Below are 23,855 nucleotides of genomic sequence, written 5' to 3'. Positions count from 1 at the left end.
GGCTCTCCCTATGACAAAAATCTGTTCCCTACAATGTAAACCATCAAACTTTAGGGTTAAGACTTTGTTTTTTGAATAAGGTTGAGGTAAGGGTTAAGTTACAGTAGCCCACTCGTGTAGCAGTTATGGTTTCAGTTAGGGGCATGAATGTGAGTGAATCCAATATCCTCCTCAGACAAACACAAGTGCTTTGTTGTGGGTGTTTATGTGAGGCTTACTGTGTGTAGACGATGATACTCCTACCTACAATATATCTGCCCTATAGGTGAGCTGAGTTCGCACGAGAGCAGTGTATCAATCTGGGTCAGTACATGCACATTCTCACACACACACACGCACACACACACACACACACACACACACACACACACACACACACACACACACACACAAGGCTCACTTAACAGAGCCCCATCCCCCCTTTCACGCTCAACCACTATATTAGCTTACTGTACACACACAGAGCACATGGTTGTGTGGACGCACACACACTCATATTTGCCCTGAACACACACTTAGCGTGTAGTAAATGGACACACATACAAAGAAACCTGAATGAGCAGTGTGTAACAGTATATGAGATAATGGCTTCCCCCCCTCTTTTTTCACAGCCCCAGGCTTTCACAAAGTCTTTGTCAATTCTGAAAAAAGTGAGCGCACACACACACACACACATACACACACACACACCAGTTTTTATCTGCCACTATAAATCCCTTCACGGATCACTTCCTCAAAACACCCTGCCAATATTCAACTTCCTCATGGCAGCAACTGAAGCAGTGAATTGTAGCAAGAAAGATAACACGAAGGAAAGATAAGAAAAGAGAGGGAGGGTGTGGGAGAGAGAAAACTAGTCCTGAATTTTTACTCCTCTTAAAATCAAAACAAACACTGACAGTAAAGGCCGATATTAGACTGAGAATTACTCTAAAGATTGGTTCTCTCATTTATGGAGTCAAAAATGTGTTAAGACTTATTACCTTACTTCTAGACATTATCAGGATTGTGTACATATTATTTGAGAAAGCACTCAGCACTTTGTTATTACTAATTCACAATTATTTTGATTTTTAGCTGTTTTTAAAAACCTGGACTTGGCATGCCACAGAAATATTAAACCATACACTAAATACTATGATGAGTAGTGATTATATTGTCTTCTCTTGTTGATCAGAAGGTCCTGATATCAAATGTGGACAAAATAACAAAATGACCAACAAAACCAAATTATTTGACATATTAAGCAAGAAGACTCTGGAGAGGAGGCACAAAAGTGAGGGAGGAGAAAGGACAGCAGAGACACTTTGTGCCCTTTGACCTCTCGTAATTCTTTGGCTGTCTGGATGCCTGAAGATGACCCTCTGCACAGCTGAGACCTAACACCTCCACTAATGCCATTATGCGCACACACGCACATACACATTTCAGTGACAGATGCTAAATACATATGAAGTATTCAGAGGGAGGTAAAAGTGCACATCTCCTTTATCTCACAACTTGTCCTTTATCCCTTCTCTCTTACTCTGTTTTGTTGGCTTCTGTCACTCTGCCAAGTCTTCAGTACCACACTGCCTTTAACTGCCGGTCTCTCAAGACTTTCAGTAGCTCTTAGGTCTCCCTCTTTGTCTGTGTAGTCCTTCTGTATCTGCTCTCCTCTCCTCTGTTAATATTTCCATACAACACAGCTCACACACACTAAGTAGGCTAATGTCTTTATCAGATCCAAATCTGTTAGTGGATGATCCCTCTGTCTTCATTGTGCATTGTGCACCTTTGATGGCATAACCAGAAATTTTGAGGACTGCCTTACTCTTTTCCTTTTATTCTTGTGTGCTATGGCTCTCTAACAAGCCTTCATAATCACATAAGTACGACTAGAGTTTTTGATCTGGAAAGTAATCTCACTTTATCTCAAGTAATTTCATCTGTCCTGGACTTCTTACGTAAATGCTCGTATTCAAACATACTCAATGCTACAGTATGCATCACTATGTTTGCCCTTTGAGCTGTGCAGTTTGTTCAGTGACGGGGAAACATCAGGTGCTGCTAGTCCAGAGTTCTGTTAAGGTATTTTGTTATCACCAAATTACCTCAAGTAGGAAACTAGGCAATGTCCCAGTGGGAGCATTAATGATTGATAAACCCTCATCAACACACACACACTGTCCCATGCAGGATGGCTTTCTGAGCAAAATGTATGCGGGGCTTTTCTTCTGGTGCAGTTCTCTTGTATTTATATAAATCCAAATGTGTGTGTGTATGAGACAGAGCGGGAGAGAGAGCGGGAGAGACCAAACAGAAAACAGTAGTACGCTCTACTAGCAAGGATTAAAGTCACACTATCACGCAGAGACACATTGTGTAAGAAAGTATGCCGTCTTACAACATACTGTACGTTGGAATACTGACATTAGCACACACCCACATAAATATAGCCTATGTGCAACAAAAAGCATGTAATCTTAGAAGAAATTTGGACTCCTTACTGTAACTTCATCTTCTTTTCTATTTTTCACACAAACATTAACATTCACATAAATGGCTCAAAAATCATTTTAAGGCATACAACGTGAAGCCGGTTACCTTAAACATCCAAGCAACTCAATCTGTCCCTCACTCACAAAGCTCCCAAAACACCCTCAAAAAAGAAATGTATCTCTTTACCTTTACTTGTGCTCCACACCTGTGTGTGTAACAGTTAATTCCCTGTGGTGGTTAAAACACAGTCAGCACGTGTCCTCTCAGACAGGGGAATCCTTGCATCAATAAGACGTCTCCTGCACTCCAGCACACTCCTACACACACACATCACAGCACATACTCACACATGCTGCCTCTTGCACGCCTAGACCAGACTGAAGGCTGAGGAGAGGGTGTGTGTGCGCTGCCTGAGTCTGAGCCCGCCCTCTTTTCTCTGGCTCTCCCGTTCTCTCCCACATGCACTCACCCTGCCCTCCTCCTCTCCGTTCCCTCTCTCTCTCTCTCTCTCTTTCTTTCTCTTGCTCCCTCTCTCTCTCTCTCCAATTTCACCTCCCCCGGCTTGCCAATTGACTGCCAGCATGTGTGCTGGGTCTGTGCCTCTAAGCCTTTAGATGTCCCAGTCCTCTTTTTAATTGCTGGCTCTCTGGCCTCAAAAGTTCCACACAAAAACAAAGACGCGCGGTTAAAGTGGACAAGCACAGTCATGAAGTATACATGTACAGACACAAGCTCGCTCACATATAATTAAAATACATAGATTGATAGAGTAAATGTGAGTATTTTTCAGAACTAGTAATAGATAGTGCAAACCAACACAGGGAAAACTAAGTATGTAGGAAATGTCTGTAACTTGGATGATTTAATACACAAGAATAGAGACTGTGGTTTCAGCAGCGAGGAGACAAAGGGGCACAGTGCAAGTACAAGAAGAATCCATCTCTTCCTTAGCATATCTTCCACTAGAGCTGCTGAAGCTCATGTTATGATGCTGCTACACGTTTGGTTTTTTTTCCACACATTTTTCCCTTACTGTTTTATAATCCACCAGGCTTTTTGCACCAGAAGCTTTGAATTAAAAGAATGCACCCACGAATGGTAGTTTTCTACTATTTTCTCCCACATTTTGCATATCAAGATATCACCACCTGTAGGCTTGAAACAAGGCTCTGAGAAGTTCATAGCCTGCTCCTTCACTTACAACTTGGATTCACAACAGTAGCAATGGATCCCAATAGTGACCCAGTTTTATGGCAAGAAAAATATCAAGATATCCATAGAAACTACTCAAACCACTCTTGCAGCAAAACTGACTGTCCATCCCAGGCTCAGTATGTTCTGAACACGGTTGTTTTTGCCAAAATGTGCCAAAAATATCTCAAATTCACAGTTTCACAGTGTTGCTAGTGTGGTTAGTTATTTACCTTTGTGACCACCATAAGCAAACATAAGTGCATGTGACAAAGGTAAACGCAAACAGTATAAAGGTTCACACAATTTGGAAGTGTCTTTGTTATAAGACTAGGATCATCATACTGTCCTTTAGTCTGATGAAATGTATTAAACAACATATCTAAGTCTGGTAAAAATTAAATGTGTTGTCATGCAACATTTACATTATATACTTCAATTGTAAAATGTTCACATAAAGATGAGTGTATACATTTTTGGAATAACAGCTTGACCACATTTAATCTCATGAAGCTTTACCTCCGTTAAAAGCCGTTTAAAAAACAGGAAGTTTGGAGAGACTCTCATCTGAACCTTACTCAGCCAAAAAATGGCTTCAGCACTCCAGAGACCTTTACGATCCAAGAAATAAAGAAACCTCTTCCAGGCAAGAGACTTGTTGAGGAGATCCAGTGCTGAGTTATTTCCATTTCAAAATGCTTTATTAGCGTGTATCTGTAAATATAATTAGGTAAAATACACATGAATAATAAATGACTTTGTCTCTCGAGCTAACTTTCTCAGGATCTTCAAATCATTTACCAAAATGTTTGGCTTGAGGACATAGGAATTCATGAGAAAAACAGGGACCGTTACATGATGGGTTGACGATCTCCATTGTCTCTGTCTGCTGTGCTGTGAAGTAACAGAAATAACTGCTGTTTGGGAGTATTTAACATTTATAGGGGCAAACATGTTGGGACAAAGGGCAGCGAAGGTAACAGATCTACCCAACAAAAGGACCTGACACAGTCTCCACGGGGGAGAGAGAGGAGACAGCCACAAACACAAAGTCGCCAACATACGTGCACGCTGGTGCACAGACGACACACACACACACACACACACACACACACACACACATTCACCGCTTTTTACCCCCAGGCACATGATGACATTTCAGCACCTAACTCAGACAATACAGCTGCAGCGCTTCTTGCCTATTACAATTCTTTTGTGAATAAAGCATGTTTGTATGTACGTGCACATATGCTGTCTGTCTGTCTCCTAGCACCTGTCTACTTATCACACCTCATTCTCTTCCTAGTCTGTCCGCTTCCTTTCTGTCTCGATGTTTGTTTCTTTCTTTCTGTGTTATCTAACAATCTAGCTGGAGAAGGTCGTGTCCTGTTGGGAGCCGGCTGAAACAGGAAATAACCAATCCAGGAGGATGAACAGCGACTTAGACAACCAGTTCCCACACTCCTACCCAAACATAGCGTTATTGGGCTGTAATGCAATTATGCAAGGAGGTTGGGGAGGAATTGGTTAGTAGTTTAAAGACAACCCAGAGCAGTGTCTGTGATGGCATGTTGGCACAAGCAGAATACAGAAGAGGTAATAATAACACCAGCAGGTGGAGGATGTTATGTAAGCAGAGAAACATCGGGATGTCGGGGGGGGGGGGTCTTTTTTTGTTTGCTTGTTTTGCTCTGTCTGCACTCATCTTTTGGCGTGCCGCCTTTGTGATGTGAACACGCTCATTGTTTGTTGTCGCCTGTGCAGTCGGCAGTTAGGACAGCAAGGAGTAAATGAATATCAAAGCCCATTCACCAGTCGCGCTTCTCTGTTGAATAAACAGACTGTTCGGTAGCAGCACTGTAAGTGTAGCCGGTTTTTGTTCTCCTGTCTTCCTGCACACCTGAGCTGGCCTTTCAGCACAATACACTCCACCTTTCAATCCTTATCAGACATTATCACAGTGTGTATGTGTGGGCGGGGGAGTGGCAGTATCAGTTAAGAGCCGAAGGGATGAGACACAGATTGGTTTCCCATTTCATGCCTCCTGCCATCTCTGTTGCTAAACATTTCATATTGAAATTCATGAACATACTATATTGGGGACAAAAAGACAAAAAGATATGTGCATACACACAGTCAGGACACCCATTTCCCCCACCCAACCAACACCCACCTTGCCAGATTTGATAAAATCATTATCACCAGCCATGCGAGTGGAGCTGATGAATAATGTATGTACTGCTGGGCCACAATAGTACACCCCTCCTGGCCTGCTACCTTTTTCTTAGAGCCACATTAGCTACCAGTTGCTACTTCCACCGCTTAGGGTCATATCAGCTAATCCTTGTCTAGCGCTATTACATTTTCCATTAGCATGGCACAGCACTATATATATGCACATGCACTGTGGTATGCTCACAAAGCATGTGGTGAATGTGGGCACACACACACACACACACACACACAGGCACAGAAATAAATTGGACAGGTATACAGGAAGACACAACTGCACTCATTAATTGTAAAGACAGATGTGACTGACAGGCCCTCAAACTGGAGAATAAGCAGGCATCAGGTGTTTGACTGCATCCCTTCATCATCAACGCAAAGAGATGATGACATGCATCAGGTGTAACACCATGATGGACAGCTTGGGTTTGACATGATAGGTGACGCGTCAATTACTTCAATCATCTATTGTAACTGATCATACATGGGCCCATCATCCTCTATGGCCCCTTCTGCCTCACCTACACATTCACATACACATAGAAAAACACACAGCCACGCATCACATACAGGTAGAGTTGAATTCATGCTCATGCTTAGTGTTTGTAGCACCTTGGATTCATCTCAGTTTCTTGATAAATGTTTTTTTTCCTCAGCCAATATTAGATTTCACGTCATGCCAAGAGGGAAATATGCTGTTAGATGTGATGCACATCTAATGGCACGGTTCTATTTCAGATAAGGCAAGTAAATGATGCTGTATAAGTATACAGTAAAGTTAATGTTAATATTTGCTAATGGGCCAGTAGATTCTTGCCCCATAGACTTCAAGGTCATACAGCTCACAGCTGTGCAACTTTAGCCCAGAGCTATGAGTCTAATGAATATTCACGTGGGAGACGTTAGCTCATTACCTGCAGCACAGTTATAAAACAGGAGCATTGTATATTGTGGTATTTATTTTGGTCTCTGTTACATTACTGCTCCTAAACCATGCTGCTGCGCTCATGTGGCTTGTTTATATTCAATTATAGTACAGAGACAAATGACCTCAGCCCATCGCATGCTTTCCTAGAGGAAAAGAACCTGAGTTGGTTATTTACATTATTTTACATTAAGTATTGGCCCTGTTCATTCATACCTGGCACTGATATGCATCTTGGATGATCTGGTCAAAAGTGGACAGCTCTAAGTATGCCACTTCACACCTGGCATTAGAATGTGCCTCCACATGCACCTCCAGTGACCATTTGTGATTGGATCTCACTTCCTCGCTCCATATGCAGATAAACACATACGTCATCTCTGTCTGCAAAGACCAAATGTGTTGTTGTTTTTAACCGGCACAAGGCAGCAATGCACTTCCTGTGCCTAGTCTGCTGGAAATTAAAAGAAGAAGAAATCAAAACAATACAGATTGTTTTGATTTCTTCTTCTTGGCGTGTTCTGGGTAAACAAAGTCGTCCAAGATGTCTGATACACTCGTAATATATTGCTATGGGCTTTTTGTATCCAAAAGCAGCTTATGCAATTTAACAACTGACTGAATGAGTGCATGCTTCCACTTATGCAGAGAAAGTCCGTTGTGTAGGTGGTACTTCGATACGTTAGTGTACACACTGCTACACACACACTGTGATCAGGTGGATTTCAATGTGTCTTGGTTACATTCGCACATTTACTTAAAGCTGTCCACTTGTGATCTGATCACCCAAGACACATATTAATGCCAGGTATGAACAGAGCACAGAGATGTGAAATCAGACAGACACAGTGGAAATGTAACTCTGGGCAAGAGAGTATAAAATAATGAATTCTAAACAAACACACAAACACAGTGGCATCAATGTCCGTTCTAGGTGTGAATGTTAGATCAGTATGTAAATCCCTCAACAAATTAATAGACTCTATTTCAGTCAGCCACACTTATCCTACACCTGATGGACTGACACACCTACTTCAGTCCATACTAATAGAGCTCTCACTGAAAACACAGAAGTACTCAAACATATTAGCAGTAATGTCTAGCCTAATTATCTGATAACACTGAAGTTGCAGTGGTTCCCTCACACACAGCACAAATACTACAGACAGCAACTCTTGCCCTAGGGACACTAAACAGCTAATACTATATCACACTCACATGCAGTATATATCTTCTTCTAGCTTGTGCTGAGATAAACAAAAAAATGAATAAATCAAGAAGGAGTGCTGCAGTCAGCGCTACTTTATTCCAGGATCAACTGGGTTTAAGACATGATAGCGTCCAGTGTGGGTTGAGATTAAAACCAAAATAGGCAAAAAAAAAAACGCACATGTATTTACAAAAGGCAAAAAATAGTATTTAAGAGACAGAGATGTAGATCTATCTTTAGGGACTAAACCTTTCAACAACCAACTAGCCGAGGATTTTGACAAATTACTACACAGGAGTCTACTGTATCCACATGGTAATCCCTTAAAATGTCTGTAAGAAATCTGGGAAATGATCTGGGAAGGAAATAATTATGTGTTGAAAAAGTGAAGACAACATATGATAGAGTCAAGGCCTATGGCCCTACTGAGAGTGACGAGTGTGGTAGTGGAGGATATGGGCTGACAAAGAGTCATCAACTGGCAAACTGCATGTTTGTCAAACATAACCAGCATCACAGAAAATCATCAAGATAATCAGTGAGACAAATTATCAGATTTGAGACTTATCTATCTTCCATACTGTACATACTGGAAACCTCCAGATCAGTGGTGTAAATGTACTGTATCAGACTCATCCACCATAATCCCCATGAATGTAAACAGGAAGCAGCATTAATTAGGGTGCTGCATTCAAAGACGATTATCTGGGAAACAAACACAAGGAAGGGGTGGGAAGAGTGTATATGTCTCTTTTGTTTTCATGCTGAATTACCATTTTCATCTCTCTTTCTCTGATTCTCACTTATTAAGACAAAGAACAAAACCAAAAAAAAGGAACAACAGCAAAGGAATAAAGTATTTGTTTGTGTGAGTGGGGGACAGCGTAGGATGTGAGGGAGTCGACAGAGGGAGGAAAAGTGAGAGACTGATAAGGCTGTAGTAGTGCTGAGACGGCTGCACATATCCACACACACACACCCACACACACACACACATACACTGCACAACCTCCTGGCCTTGTCACAAACTCATGAGCGCAAACTGCACAGCCAATTTCATTACTCACACACCCCAGTAACCCCAGCCTCTCTGGAGATCCAAAAAAACAGACACACACACATCATTCTTCTGCTCTTTTGTTATTAAAGCACGCTCCAGACACATCAGACACATCGGCTCAAACCTTTATCACAAAACATCAAAGCATTTCACTGCTCATCAGAGACTCTTGGACAGGGATGAAAATGGATTCTGACATGGCATCCTGGAAAAAACGCTGGCCTTAAGCTCTGATATCACACGTAACATGGACAGGCAAACAAACACATAGTATAGTACTAATGGGGTCTTATAAAATCTTAAATGTATACAACTTCTAATCACACTATTCAATGGATGGTATGAAATTTGGTACAAATGAGCCCCACAGGATGAAGTGTAGTGTCTTTTGTGATCCCCTGACTTTTAATCTAACGTCACAACAAATGCTAACACGCTAAAGTAAGATGGCTAACATGGTAAACGCACATATTCTCACGCACTTCCTGCTCATTTAAGAAATCTTTGTATGTGGGTTGTTTCCAGGTCAAGCAGCAGAGACAGAATTAGACCTTTTCTTGTCCACCAGTTGTGCTTGTCTCAGTACATCCTTCAGTCTGTGTAACACACAGCCAGTTCAAATTCACATCATCTTCCCTTATTCAGCAGCTCTCAGTTTGCCACATACAGAACTAGACAGAGTGAGAAATTGTGTTAAAGGCACAGATAATGAGAATGAATGCAAAAGTCAACAATGCAGTCTCAATTTGTGGGATAATGATGTAATAATATGAATCTTATTTCACACTGTATGATACCTGTTGTAATATCTAACATATACTGCCAAAAAACACTAATTAAATCATTCATTTTCTTTCTTGAGCCCCATTTCATCAGTTTAGATGATTTAAATGTCTACAGAGTACAAAGCTGACAGTTATAAGAATAAATGAATAAATAACAGCAACATCTTGGTCCTAAACTCGTCTGACAGAGCTGTAATATAACAGCTTTCAACACAACCACTGCTGCATCTACCGAGTTTCAGCCACTTCAGCTGAAAGTTGACAGCGCCAGCAAAAAAAAAAAAGGGAGAGAGGGAGGAGAAAAAAAACGGGAGATGAGGTTAAGAGGTTGAGTGTGGGAAAAGGAGGGGAGGAGAGGGAAGAAGGGATTAAAGCATCAGAAGGTATAGTGTTCCTCTGAAAGATGACGGGCTGATGGCTGCTCCCACAGGACTGACTGGAGGAGTAATCCCACCAAATGGAAGAGTTTAACAGTTACCACCCACCGAGAGAGAGATGCACTGAGACGCACTCAACACACAAACACACAAGCCACACGTACACAAACATGTACAACGCATCCACATGTGGGTGCAGACAAAACATTTCTCTCTCAGAGAGCTAAGATGATATATGACATTGTGACAACTGAAATTATGCACAAACATACACACACACAAATGCTAGCAATTACAATGACTGGTTCTGAAATATACCCAAAAATATAATTTAAAGGCACATGCGTGCATGCTTATTTACTGTAAACACACATTTTGTTAGTTATCTATGCAATCCTAAATAGTAAGTTGCAGTAACTGCAATAACAAATAGAAAATGCAAAAGCTGATAAATTTGCGCAAGCCATACATTAAATGGCTAAATCCTTCAGTCTGCAGAGGTGGGGGATATTGTGCGGTGGGGACTGCAGGAGAGGACATCTGACACCCCACTGCACCCTCCAACTCTGAGGCTTTCTGTATACATCAGCAAAACTAAGCAGCGTTGTGCACTGCTATGAAAAAGAAAGAAAAAAAAACAGGATGGAGTGTTTTGCTCCTCTCCCAAGTCTGTGGCAGATTTGGACTGGTGTGACTCTGCTAACACATCAGTGCTTTGATAGGTTTATGCTGTGTTAGCTGGCAACCTCAAATAATTAGAGGCACAAATGGCCAGAAAGAGGCAGACAACAGGAGGCAGAGAAGGATGGGATTTAGTAGGGCTGAGAGATGCTGCCAAGCTAGTGAAGGGTTTTAGTTCAGTGAACCCCACAAAGCCTCAGGACAACCTGATACTTCGTCTGGTCATTTGACATTAGAACTAAGCAGACAAATATAAGAAATTGTTAATTGTCCTTTTTGGCCCTGAATAAGTCAAACTTTAATCTCTCGCATTATCTACCTATTTACTGAAAAGGACTTAGGTCCCAAATTAGATCAAATGTTTTCTTGTAGGATTACTCATCCTGAAATTAAATTCTTTCTCTACAATCATTCTGCAAATCCAAAACAATATGGTATTGGTTTATTAGTACTCTCCCAGATTAATTAATGTGCCGGTTGCTTAGTTGATGACATGTTTAAAGGATTAATTTATATATTGTCATCATTATTATTGACCTACATTATAGCTTTTTGCAAAGTAAATGATCAGTAGTGTTTCCATTTAGCAAATTAGCTTTTTCTGCAATTGCTGTGGCATTTGAACAGCCCATCTGATATTGAATTAGTGGATTAGTGAATTGATTTTCAGTTAGTGGATCTACATGGAGAACACTGGTCATATGTCTCAATTATACACTGTCATAAATACAGAGGATCTCCACACACACACACGGGTTTCCATGGTGCTGGGTCATATGAGAAACATGGACATGACCTTAAGGTAGATGAGGTGAAGCAGAAGAAAGCTGCTCCTCATCCCATTAAACACAGTTTGTTCCTTTCTAAATAATGTAACTCAAGAGTATAAATTAGTAGATTCAGGTAGGTTTCCTGAATGAGTGGACAGGACTCGATGATGACGGACTAATTGAGCAGATTTGAACCACAGCTAAAGCATGAAACCGGTTTCATGGCCACAGTTAATGAGCAGCTATTGATCCTGGTAAAGGACATCAATGTGTAATAGAGGGCTCAAGTCTAAATAAAAAGCACATGCAAACACCAGTAACAACCCTTTTTTGGGGTTGAAGTTTAACCTTTATGCTACCAGTCTAAGACCTGCTGATAATACTACCTCTTTTGGAAACATGTCCTCCCTTTAGAGAGTCTATCTTTTTCTTAGTTTGAAATTTGTAAGACAGTGGATTGACGCTGAAGTTTTTACTGGAGGTAATAGTGAAACTGTGTAAACACCACTCAACCACAAATTCAATGAAGGGTTACTACTAGCAGAGATCAACCAATTTAAAGCAATTGCTGGTGGCACAATAATCAATCTCACTCTAACCTTCTTTGTGTAATTGCAGGTGTTGTTGTCTTGTCTCCTCCAGCAACACCGCTCTTGCTCTTAAAACAGGTTAATTGCTGTCCAAGACTAACAAGACTGAGGGTACCACAAGTAATTAATATGATAACTACACACACATACACACACAGACATATCATAGCACAAACTGTAAATAATGGCCACATAAGACAACAAAGACAAGACTTGAAGAAACATAAATACAGTATCCTCTGTTGTGCTGTACATAAGTGTTTCCTTTGGCTAATGCAAGCTGGTTTACATAAGTTCAATAAGGACCACATTGATGAAGACAGACACAGCATGAAAAGGAGGAGATGCGGTGGTGGCGGGTTGCAAGCAGCTTGCAGAGGAAGCAGTAAAGGCAGGCAGGCCTGCATGAGAGGGGCACTCTGTATGAGATTTACCAATTGGAAAAGGATAGAGAGGAATCAGCTGAGCTATCAGCTGATGTGGGCTGGTGTTGAAATTAGCTGCTATCAGCAGGTGAACTGGGATTGAGGGCTGAGCTTGACTTTGTGGCCTGCCTGAACTACTGCTATGCTCAATTTGTCCTTGGATAAAGCTTAGTACACTGTAGAGGTCAAGTGCCCTTGGCTCAGGAGCACTTAGGCTGTATTGTCCACTGTCATGTTACCCTTGTGATACTAAAAATCAGAAGAGAAATCTTACAAGATGAAGCGCTTGGAAGAAAATCCACATTTCAGAAGAAACAGTAATTTGCAATTTCTTGAACTAAATGTCAAACTGTGTCTTCTCTAGAGATGAAACGATTAATCAAACAGAAAAATAATACAACATTTTTCAAGCCCAAATGGTGAAAAACAAAAATAAAAAATGTTTGAAATGACAAATGGTCCCAGCTTCTAAAATCTGAAGATGTGTGGATTGTTTTTGTTGTTCAGACAAAACATAAAAATATTTAACATGCCAACTAATATGCATTTTTCACCATTTTCTGAGATTTTATAGATCAAATCATGAACTGAGAAAATTGTCGGCAGATGCAGCTCTTGTCTTGTTACAGTTCAGTATGCCTGAACATATTTTACTTTGCAAAATCTTTTCAGAAGTAGTGAATAATTAAGCAAAACGTGGGGTGAAGTGTATAATTTCGGTCTGGATAATTCAAAAGAATGCAAAATATGCGCATATTAGCACAGTAATTTCATCCTTCATCTCAGAGAGCGTGGGGGTCAGAGCCTAGACTCTCTCCACTATCTGCAATGGACAGAAAGAAGGAAGAAAGAAGAGCAGAAGAAAAGGGGAGTGTGAAGGCAAGTGAAGTAAAGAGTAAAAGAGGACAGTCTGTGAGGGAAGTAAAAACATTCCTTCTTGTCTGGCCATGAACAAAGTAGAGTTTCTATTTTCTCTGAGATGAGGTGACCCTGTCTCCCTCTCTCATTCCCTCTTCTCTGTTTTCCTCTTTTCTCCCCTCCTCCCAGGCTTCCCTCCCTCTCTCACAAGAGAAAAGTGTGTAGTGGTCTTCACTCTGCTGGGAACCACAGAACACTTCACACCTGAGCAGCACATCTCACACACACATATGAGAGCCTTAAATGGAAACTCACAAACATACACACATGTGCACACAAGTGCACAACCAAAAGCTCTCAAGAAAGAAAATAACTAAAAAGCATGAAATCTGCATGGTGTGCGTATACAGGAAGGTCACCTTGCAGACAAAACTGTATGCAAACACATTTGCTGTAGATTTTGTGTGAATAAAGACTGATCTGTCCATTTGGTTAAATTTCCAGACCCCTGAACAGAATGTACAGTATCTCTGGACTGTGACACACCCTTCCTATTAACCGTCCTCCCTACTGTTTAAGCTGACAGCGTTCGGCAAACTGGTTTCTCCTCTTTATCCTGTTCACTTCTCCCTCTCTGTGTAACTCTGATAAATATTTGCTTTGATAACATTTGAATTAATTTACATAACAGAATCCAGAGTTTGTCTGCAGGGAAAAATCTGCATGAACAGGCTCTAGGGAACAGCACAGTTTTTTTTTTCTGATCTGATCATTTCTGTAAACAATCTGTAAGAATCATATATGTTGTAAAATGTGCAATTTATCCATGTATAATCTGTAGAGGACACAAATACATGTGTATTACTTCATATTATATTGAAGTTTGTACATTTATATGGTTTGCTTAGGGTTGCAGTTAATGATTATTTTCATTAAGCCCAGCTAATTATCAACTGTTAGCATGCTAACATAATATAATATTGTGTAAAATTTGTGTATAACGTGTTTGTTCATTTGTACACAAATTGAAGCTGTGAAACACGTAAGATAGATTCTCTTCACATGGGATACTCTGCTGTCACTTTATTGTGGTCAACATATGTGATATTCCTGCCATTGACCATTCAGGAGTTTGACACAGAAGCATCTCTGGAATGTCACACAAGGTCAGCGTCTGGCAACATACTCAGTTGCCAAATATCCAATCTTGTCTGTCTCTCTGCCTTCTTTCATGCAGCAATGTACCACACAGTGCACAGCCATTCATCCTAGAAAGAATAATAAGTACCATCTTGAGCAAAAGTGAGAATTATGGTCGTGCAGGGTTAGCAGGTCACTAAGTTCAAAGGTCAAACCCCAAGACTGCTGTTTGACCATGGATGAGAGGGAGGTTGTAATGTGTTAAATAGACCTTAGAATCCCTCTGGAGTCATCTCTACACAGCCAGCACACAGTGTAGTCCCATCCTAAAGCCTGCTTAGGCTGATCTGCTGGGGCCAAAAGACTACTAAGCCATTTTCATACAAATAATACAGGATTCACACACATGAATATTTCACCTTTCCACTTTCTTGCTATGGCTACTAGGAGATGAAATTATGCCAGCAACAAAAACATGTCAGAGGTGAAAATAAACTGCAGAAAAGAGAAACTAGTTGTGTCTAGGGGCTCCATTCTCATGATCACATGACACAGAGCTCCAGGGTCAGAGGTTAGGTCACAGGGGCCTTGTAATTAGTCTGTCTACCAACCAACCATGTCTCATAGGACGGGCACCATTTATGGCATCTCACCCCTGACCTGTGGCTCCTAGTTTCTAAAATATCCTCACAATGTCAGTGGTAGATGGTGTACCAGAAGTCAAATTCTCACCCCAGAGAATAGAGGAGAGTCACAGGGGAGAGAGTGCCAATACCTCAATAAGAGCATTCAGGTTAGAGTGCAGAGTAGGTTCCCGTCTTTCAGTACATGTATATACGTACATGCAGCTATGTCTCAAGAGAATAATAGCTGCACCCTATATCACACCAACCTAATGCAATCATCCTGAATGAGCCCAACCACTCTGTTAGGAAGCCACTGATCTAAATTAGCTTTGATTGATACCATGGAAAGTGGAACAATATTTCACCTTTGACAAATCACCCATACAGATAGAAGATGGGTGTGAGGACGAGCTGCAGTATGTACAGCATACAGCTGTTGAACAAGTAAAAGCCTGTCAAAAGTGTTCAGTTGGAGTGCTGGGCCATACATCTGCTGCTGCAGCCCTGGGGGAGAACAGTAGGAAGCCACCAGAAATGTGACCACACTGGTTCTTGTCAGCAGTGCTTTGGAGCACAAAGCTGGATGCTTATAGTCGGGAAAAATCAACCCTGTGACTGCTCATAGACAAAGCACGCCTACTCACAGAGGTACACACAAGCAAACAAATACACACACACACACACACATGCCAGCAAAGTGCACTTTCCTCCACTTACGTAACTTGGTTGAAAAGAAGAACCTCCACCTCTGACTCATCTTTCAGTGAACACCACAGGCACAGCCTTACCACCTCCAAGTGTGACTGTATACATGTGGGTGTTGGATATCAGTTAATAACCAGACAGTTTCTCTCTCTCTTTAATATGATGCACACACATGAAATCCCTGCATCAAGGTAAAACAACAAAAGCACTGAACCCTGTAAGACTGGTTCACTGGTACTCTTGGGATTAACACGCACAACTGCTATGTCGTGTAAAGCCCTCAAGCAATGGCCATTAAAGGAGAAATACACCTTGAGCATAACCTTTCACCTGAAAGCTTGTTGCTGGTGACAGTTATGCTCCAAGTCTTACATAAGTTTAGTTTGTCTGTATTTTGTTGGCTCATTCTAGGGGTTGACAGAATTTGAAGGCCTGTGTTGTGAAGGTGATGACTGATGCTGACATTTTTGTTGGTTATGTTTTTGTCAGCATTCAAGAAGCATTCTTTTGGAAATTCTACTAAACATCAGTAGATACGAGGCAATGATAACAGAGATAAAACTTACATTAGATTAAAAATCTAATCCAACAAAGTCCATCACATGTACCACATCCAAGATTTTCTAGGGGTATGCTGATTATGATTAGAAGACCAATATCATATTGACACATGACCTTCAACATGATCTTCTGTCAACAGCTGGCTAGACAGTTCTCACCATTTTTATCATTTAATTCTACCATATTATGTGCTTTTATACTGAGCTGTGTTGGTCTCTCCTGCTGTCATGGCCTCTCTCCCTCACCGTCAGCAGCATTGGTAGCCTCTATTATTCATCACCTCCACTCCCAGGCTATTTATACCAGCTTTTACAGTCAGTCTGTCTTTCCGCTCTGCTGGTTGCCTCTGTCTACACTAATACAGCTATTTCAACTTGTATATGCATGCAGTTTTGGACTGCCTTTGAGTTCCTGTTCCTGAAACAGCATCACTACAGGTGCACAGACATAGAGGAAAACATGTGCATACACCAGCTGCCATGCCTAACATCCCGCTACCTTAAGAGAAGAAAACAGAGTTGCTCTATTATAAAAGGCTAGACTTTACTCTATAAAAAGAGTTAAAATGATACAATAATTACCCTTATTACCTCTAATGACCCTGATGATAACTAAAACCACAGGTGTATTTTACTGAAAGGCAACTGCAGATGTTAATTTTACTGGTAAAATAACAAGAGCTTGAGGTTCCCTATTCTTTACTTACCACACCCAGCAATTCTGTTGCCTGACTTCCTTCACAGCTGAAATTCATGAGCAGCACATAATCAGCTGAAAGCAGAGACATATCTCATATGTTAATAGATCTCCACGCCTCGCAACATATATGATTATTCCACTGCAGTTAGTCAGTGCTAAACATATCATGTATGAATTTAAACTACACACACTCTCTGGATTGCTCCCGGGGGTATTAAACTCCACTGAAGGGCCTCCAATCTCTCATTTCTGCAGGAGAAGAGCTGAGAGTGCCAAGTCACTTCACATGGGAACATCCGCCATTCCCATGTAAAGGAAAAGGCTTTTAGAGCATGCGATTTCTGCAACCACACGCTGGATATCTGTAGGGAGGGATGTGTATATTGTATGAGTATCTCTGAGTGTGTGTGTGTTGGCCACTGCAGGGCACAGCTGCTCTGTTTAATATCATGGATGAAGAGCAAAGAGCAAGATACCAATTTCAACCCAAAGTCTCCAATCAAAAACTGCAATTCATATTTTAGTAGCTTGCCTCTTGTGCTCTGTCTGAGATGTTCATGAAATTGAATGTTTTTATGTATGTGCAACGGTAATTCAGAATTAAAAGGAACTAATTTTTTCCAATGCTTTGTCCATGATGATGAATGTTTACAGCATTAACATATAGATATTTCCATCCACTGGTATGCACAGCTAAACGCCTACAATGTAAAAATATGGAAATCCCCGTGAGAGCATTTTAAAAGGACAAAATGTGGCCTGATCCCTCCGTGTTGATGTTTCAGACCAATGCTTGTTACAGTTATGAAGAGGAGCAATGCCCTCTAGAGGATGCTACAGCTTAATACACAATCCAGAGAGGCGATAGGGTGATGGGCCCTCGCTGAAAGTAGTGTCTAGGGTTAGTGGATTCAATAAATAAAAAGTCGTTATTAAATTTACTTTTTAGTGACATCGCTAATGTCAACATCTGGTCAATATGTCCTACTTCCCAGGTTACTGAACAAAGTTTGATGATCCTGGAGATCTCATTAGAAAAATGTGTCTTTTTCAACATAAGTTAAACATGCATTTTTCTTACTTGTAACCAGGCGTGTCTGTCAGGTGTATAGTGCGCAACATGATTACTCAGTGGCCTCACCTGGAACCAGATATCTGCCATGTGTGAGAACTGTGGCAAGGGTCATTTGTAAAAAATTATATATTAAACTAGTGGAGCACAAATGTTCAGAAATGGCATGCATTTGGCACATACAGTAACTCTTAAATTAGATATCACAGATATACCACACCTGTCATCTCCATTCTTGTATCTGCGTCTCTCCCCTGCCTCTTGTCCTGTTGGTAAAGTTTATTTCTTGTTTCCATTTTTCAAACGTGCCATATCGTCCTATTTTGAGTGAACAACAAAACACTTGATTAACTCAGACTTTTTGACCCCTTACCTTACCATATTGAAAGTATTATCCCAAAAGACTAAGCGCGCATTAGCTGGGAGATAGCCTTAGCTACCCGTCGCTTAGCTACAGCTAATTTACGTAATTACTCCCGTTTCCTGTGTCTGAAAAATAATTTATGATGCTCAGACATCTCCGTGATTGACTTTGGTACACCACATTAAAAAAATCATGCAAAATCAACCATCAGTTATGAAGTAACTATGTATATAGTATATAATTTATGACTTACCTGGAGGGTTATTGTTCCTGTTTTGGCTAATGCTAGCCTCCAGCTAACATGTTCCTGACAGGTGATTAAAACGTTTATTAGGCCCAGTATATATGGCAGTTTCATCATTTCCCCAGGCACCTTGAGGCCAGTCAATACTATTGACTGCTACATTAGCCGACTGACGGAAGATTAGCTGGCAACAACCATATTGGAATATGTCATAGGTACCTGTTTCTGTAATCTGAAAATTAGCTGTTATTTTCAGTTTTCAGTGATAGTTTTGACAGCTGTCTGACTGAACAATAAATGGATTGTAAAAAAAAAAAAATTGTCAGATGTACTGGTTATGAGAATAATTGTTGGTTGCAGCCTTACTCCTGTGATGGAATAATATAACATTACTGTAGGTTTTTGGCTATTTTAATAACCTGACACACAGAAAAAGCAATGAAAGCAACTCTATAAAATGTACATGTCAATAAATACAGAATAATACAGTATGAACTCAAACAGTCATCCTGCAGGTCACCTCTACAAGACCGGAGCCACAAGAAGGAATGGAGGATCTCTCTCTCTCAGGTTGTGTGAAGACTGAGTCCGGTAGAGACTAAAACACACCTGACTTCACTTCTAAAGCCGAAGTGTCCCACATGTGGGACGGTATAATTTAAGGTTAGTGATACCACTCCCAAACAAGTTTGTGAGTAATCAAATTACCGAAAGCAACTGATACATCGTGAATGCAGGACTTAGGAGGCCCGTGTGGCAGTTTCCTGCTTAGTAACCCACCTGTGCTTACCAGGTCAGCATGTCCACTGTGAGAAAGGTCTACTATTAAAGCTCAAATGCCAAATGTTTGTCACAACTTAACAGCCTAGAAAAAGCCCATCTCTATGCCTATTCCATGTTTTTTTAGGCAAACTGACAGAATTACCACACGATTCAGATGATCTTACAATTTATTGATTAACTCTGTAAATTGTATACATCTGTTTATTACTTGTGCGTAACCAATTCTTTGGGACCAAAACTAGTCAGCTGACATATAAACCCATACATACAATTGTCATGGTGAGGGGACAGGGGAAGGCATGGCTCTTCTACTCTCTTGACAAGTCAAAATAAAAAGCCACAGGGTATTGAAAAGGACAAACTGTCACATCAAGTAGCTATGTTGGTCTTAATAAGTGCTGTGTGGGGGAAAAGATTTCCAGTGCTCTGAGGTCTGGCAGATTTGTTTACTGGGCGATGCCAATGACTCCACAGGCCAGACGTCCACCAGCATTGCCTGTCTTTAGACTCTCCTCATTGCCTCCTTTTCCAAGGTCATCGGCCTTCTCATGGATCTAAAACACAGGACAGAGAGCACAGTCAAAAAAGGTTTTCATCAACAGTTAAAAGCCTGGACACTCCGCTCCGCTTAGTACGGTTTAATATCCTGCAGGTTTCTGTTCCTCCCTGTGTACCACATGAGCCTGTCTCATGCAGCTAAAATGAAAACCTTAGGCTAAAACTTGCCTTAGCAGTCTCAGACTTTGTTGACTGGAAGTGAAATTGAAAAAGGCAGGCACTTTTCCTTACCACCATGGTTCGGCCAATGATGGAGTAGGGGCCAGTGAGGGTGATTACTTTGTCCGTGATGTCTATCTTGGCAACGTTATCTGCTCCGGCAGTCACATTGCCCAGGTCTCCAACATGCCTGTTTACATTAAAATAAATAAATAAATAATAATAATTTAAGCTCACCTCAACACAAACAACTGACAACACTTGTAATCATAATATAATTCTAATTTGTTTCAATTGACAGACAACATTAGAGCAGAAAATGACTTCTAAAATGTTGAAATTAAAATAAGTTAGTGAAAAATAGAGCAGGTTCTTGTAGAACTGCTTTATTTTCATTATCCCACTTAAGACCTGATTAATTCTAATCCTACAAATATCTTCTGTGGATGGTCAAATTCAGTCTGAGTCTTGCTTTCTGTCTCTGCTTTTCTACCAAATCTTTTGAAACGCTCTGTTCTGCACCTCATGCCAATTTACATCTTTCTGCAGGGCAGACAATTTAACAATACACAGGTGCAAGTAATGCAATTAAGCCATTTTTAATGGCTGCAGAGAACTGAACTGTTTCACTGGCAGGGTCCTGGTGTTTGAACACTGGCACATCCTTGGGACACACAGACATTATTATAATCATTAGTTTTAGCTTTTCCTGCTATGACAAGTCAAAACCAACTACAATGCATATTGTACCCCTTCCTCTCTCCCCATGATTCTTGTTTGCACCGCAAAGGTTACTATCTAATAAAAAAGGCAAAAAAAAGGTGTGATATAAAGCTTCTTTTATCCCCCACCAAAGAATGAAAACCACTAGTGCACTAACAGGAAGCAAATCAATGATAGTTCTGCCTCATGTCAATTATCTGTGCTTTGAATGCATATCCTACTACACATAGATCATATGCAAATCTATGCAAACTTTGCTGAGTTGTTGCTAAACCAGACTGATTATGACTCAATCAAACCAATTATTGTATTCACCAGCACATTAACTGCCAATTAATCCAAATTTCCTTTGTCCCTCCATGCTACAGAAACACCTATACAATAACAGGTCTTCCAATAGATCATTTGGTTACTTGTCAGATGTGATCCTTTCAAAATTTACCAAGTTATGGTTTAAAATTTACAACATATATTTACATTGACTGAAATAATGGGTACAACCAGTTTCAGTGACTTCTAATGTAGTGCAATGGCTCATTACACTGCTACTCTTCCCTCAGGCTGGACTCACCTCTCTGCATCATTGGGACCGGCATGATTCTTGTTGTGGGGATTGTAGTGAGGCCCTGCACTGATGCACCCTGGGAAAGAGAAAGTAAAAAAAACAAACATCTTTATCAGGAAACAGTTCAGACTCAGTCACAGTATGTGTAAGATAAAAACAGGTAATGCAGTGTCAATCTGCAAACCTGACTCACAGTTATAATGAGATGCTCACCGTTGGTGTTGTCTCCAAAAGCATGGACATGGAAACCATGCTCACCGGGGGTAAGACCTTTGATTTCTCCTGTTAACTTCACAGGGCCTGAATCACCCTGGCAGATTGGGATTACACAATTAATCAGGGCAAAACAAAGACACAAAAGAACTGTCAAAGCCAGGTGGCCATAAGGACGTCTCTGTAAAGTAAACAAAGCGAGGATTATTTCCATCCTATTCATATTCCTGATTATGATTTTTTTCATAAGGTATGCCGTAGTAACATAATGCATGTAATGCATGCAATGTGTTTTCTTTAAACCTTGCATAAATGGCTGCGTGGTAACGAACCTTAAACGGTCTGTGAAACGCCCACTATTACCCTCGCTGACACATGGTTTAATCCTTATCAACAAGGCCAAAAAAATACAAGAAGGAGTCAGCCGCTGTGACTCAGCAAAAATGTAATTAATGGACCAGCGTTTACTTTTTGGCTTACCTTAATATTAGAAAGTGAAGACAACAAAACAATTGCAAACAGAGATGCTTCCTTGTTGGTGTGGTTCGGCAAACCACATCAGATCAGTAATGTTAACATTTGAAACTGATATACTACAAACGCTGGACTTGTGCAACAGGCATTTTCAACACACGCACCATTGATCATTAACAAAACACAGGCCTTAAATGGTCAAAGGTTATGACTTTAATGACAAACCACTGATTTTAACCCGTCATTTTAACTTGGTAATCACAACGTGTTCACACTAGCAGTATACTTATAAAGACGCACTTAACGCTAATTGCTGTTTTGTAACGTGCAAATGACCGTTAATCTGCATTTTAAAGATGTGCACGCTGTATAGGTGATCTATGCAAACTAGCACGGTATAACCAAATCTGAAATCAGACCAAGTTTGATGCCTCCTCATTCATACGTAACATGTAGCTAGCTAGCTTAGCCTCTCGTAAAACCGGATCTAACTTAACCAAACTACTGGCTTGTGAATGGGGTATTTAGCTAGCTTAGCATGTCAGCGCTAACGCTCCCTGGAGGATGCAAGTCAATTCCGGATAATTTTGTTAACTAGCTAGCTGGATATTTTTCTCTGAAAGCAAACGTAGCACATCTTACCTCCTGCTCAAAATAAACGGTTCCGCTGGTCTCTCCAGCTCCTTTCAGCACACAGACAGCTTTCAGCACCATGTTTGAAGCACTTTCAAGGGACGCCCAAGTTTGTGTGGTGTGCTCTTGCTAGTGACACCCAAATGTATGCAAGGGCATAATGGGCGGGCGCGTGACACAGACAGCCAATCAGAATCGAACATGACCAACAAGATTAACTTTGATTGGTCACTGACTATTACTGCAGAGAGCAGCCCATTGAGCAGGTGAACGAACCCACATCCATCCTTAACAATTACACCAAATGAATTTTAAAAACATTTTATCCAATTTTATAGCAATATTAGACCATTTCTAACAATTACAAATAATTCTTTGTAAGAAGGTAATACAATTATCACAACATATATTGCTTCCATTTTCATTTACATCTTTACGATCAACCAATACCCAAATATTTGCATCCTCTTGTTTACACAGGTAGGCTATATTGCTTGTAGTTATGCCATATGCAAAATAAAGAAAAAAAACAACTAAATTTCCCTTATCATAATGTTAAATTTACCCAGTATTAATTCATGCTGCATGGAAAGCAACAATGCCAATGCCACAAATAAGCCTTTTGCAGTCTGAGGTTAAGTCACTGTGGTCTATGGCGGGTAGACACAAAGAGCTGTATGCTGTAAGTACAAAGCTCATTTGAAGCCTTAGGAATGGTCTTTAATGTGAGATAAGCATTCAAGGGGATAAGCAA

At 40.6% G+C, this 23,855-nt stretch overlaps 2 protein-coding genes across 4 annotated transcripts in view; both read right to left on the bottom strand.

Moving 5' to 3' along the window:
- The window catches only part of tiam1a (TIAM Rac1 associated GEF 1a), a 70,374-nt gene extending 51,286 nt beyond the window's left edge, over nt 1-19,088 (bottom strand). The window contains exons 1-2 of one of the 3 annotated variants that reach the window (XM_018691148.2): nt 19,003-19,088; nt 18,606-18,703 (exon numbers count right to left, since the gene is read on the bottom strand). The gene's annotated coding sequence lies outside the window, so the exon portion shown is untranslated. Of the gene's footprint in view, nt 1-2,667; nt 2,874-17,320; nt 17,342-18,605; nt 18,704-19,002 lie in introns of those variants that run through there. The other 2 variants (XM_018691149.2, XM_018691147.2) reach the window with 2 other exon arrangements.
- An 837-nt stretch (nt 19,089-19,925) lies between these two features.
- On the bottom strand, nt 19,926-23,270 carry sod1 (superoxide dismutase 1, soluble). The gene is made up of 5 exons (XM_018691152.2): nt 23,111-23,270; nt 21,995-22,091; nt 21,788-21,857; nt 20,566-20,683; nt 19,926-20,330 (listed from the first exon to the last, which is right to left on the bottom strand). Exons 1-5 carry the CDS (start codon nt 23,180-23,182, stop codon nt 20,223-20,225), a joined length of 465 nt encoding a protein of 154 aa, XP_018546668.1. The 5' UTR covers nt 23,183-23,270; the 3' UTR covers nt 19,926-20,222.
- Nucleotides 23,271-23,855: the final 585 nt, after the last annotated feature.

This window comes from Lates calcarifer, linkage group LG20 (genome assembly GCF_001640805.2).
Source record: "Lates calcarifer isolate ASB-BC8 linkage group LG20, TLL_Latcal_v3, whole genome shotgun sequence".
NCBI classification, from domain to species: Eukaryota; Metazoa; Chordata; class Actinopteri; family Centropomidae; genus Lates; species Lates calcarifer.
Note: the sequence above shows the minus strand (reverse complement) of the source record. Positions and strands in the feature narration are given on the sequence as shown.

Coding starts and splice junctions, on each gene's coding strand:
- sod1 (XM_018691152.2), bottom strand. CDS start 23,182: ATGGTGCTGAAAGCTGTCTGTGTGCTGAAAGGAGCTGGAGAGACCAGC. Junction 22,092..23,110: donor CCGTTTATTTTGAGCAGGAG/GTAAGATGTGCT, acceptor CCAATCTGCCAG/GGTGATTCAGGCCCTGTGAA. Junction 20,684..21,787: donor GGTCCCAATGATGCAGAGAG/GTGAGTCCAGCC, acceptor TAATGTAAACAG/GCATGTTGGAGACCTGGGCA.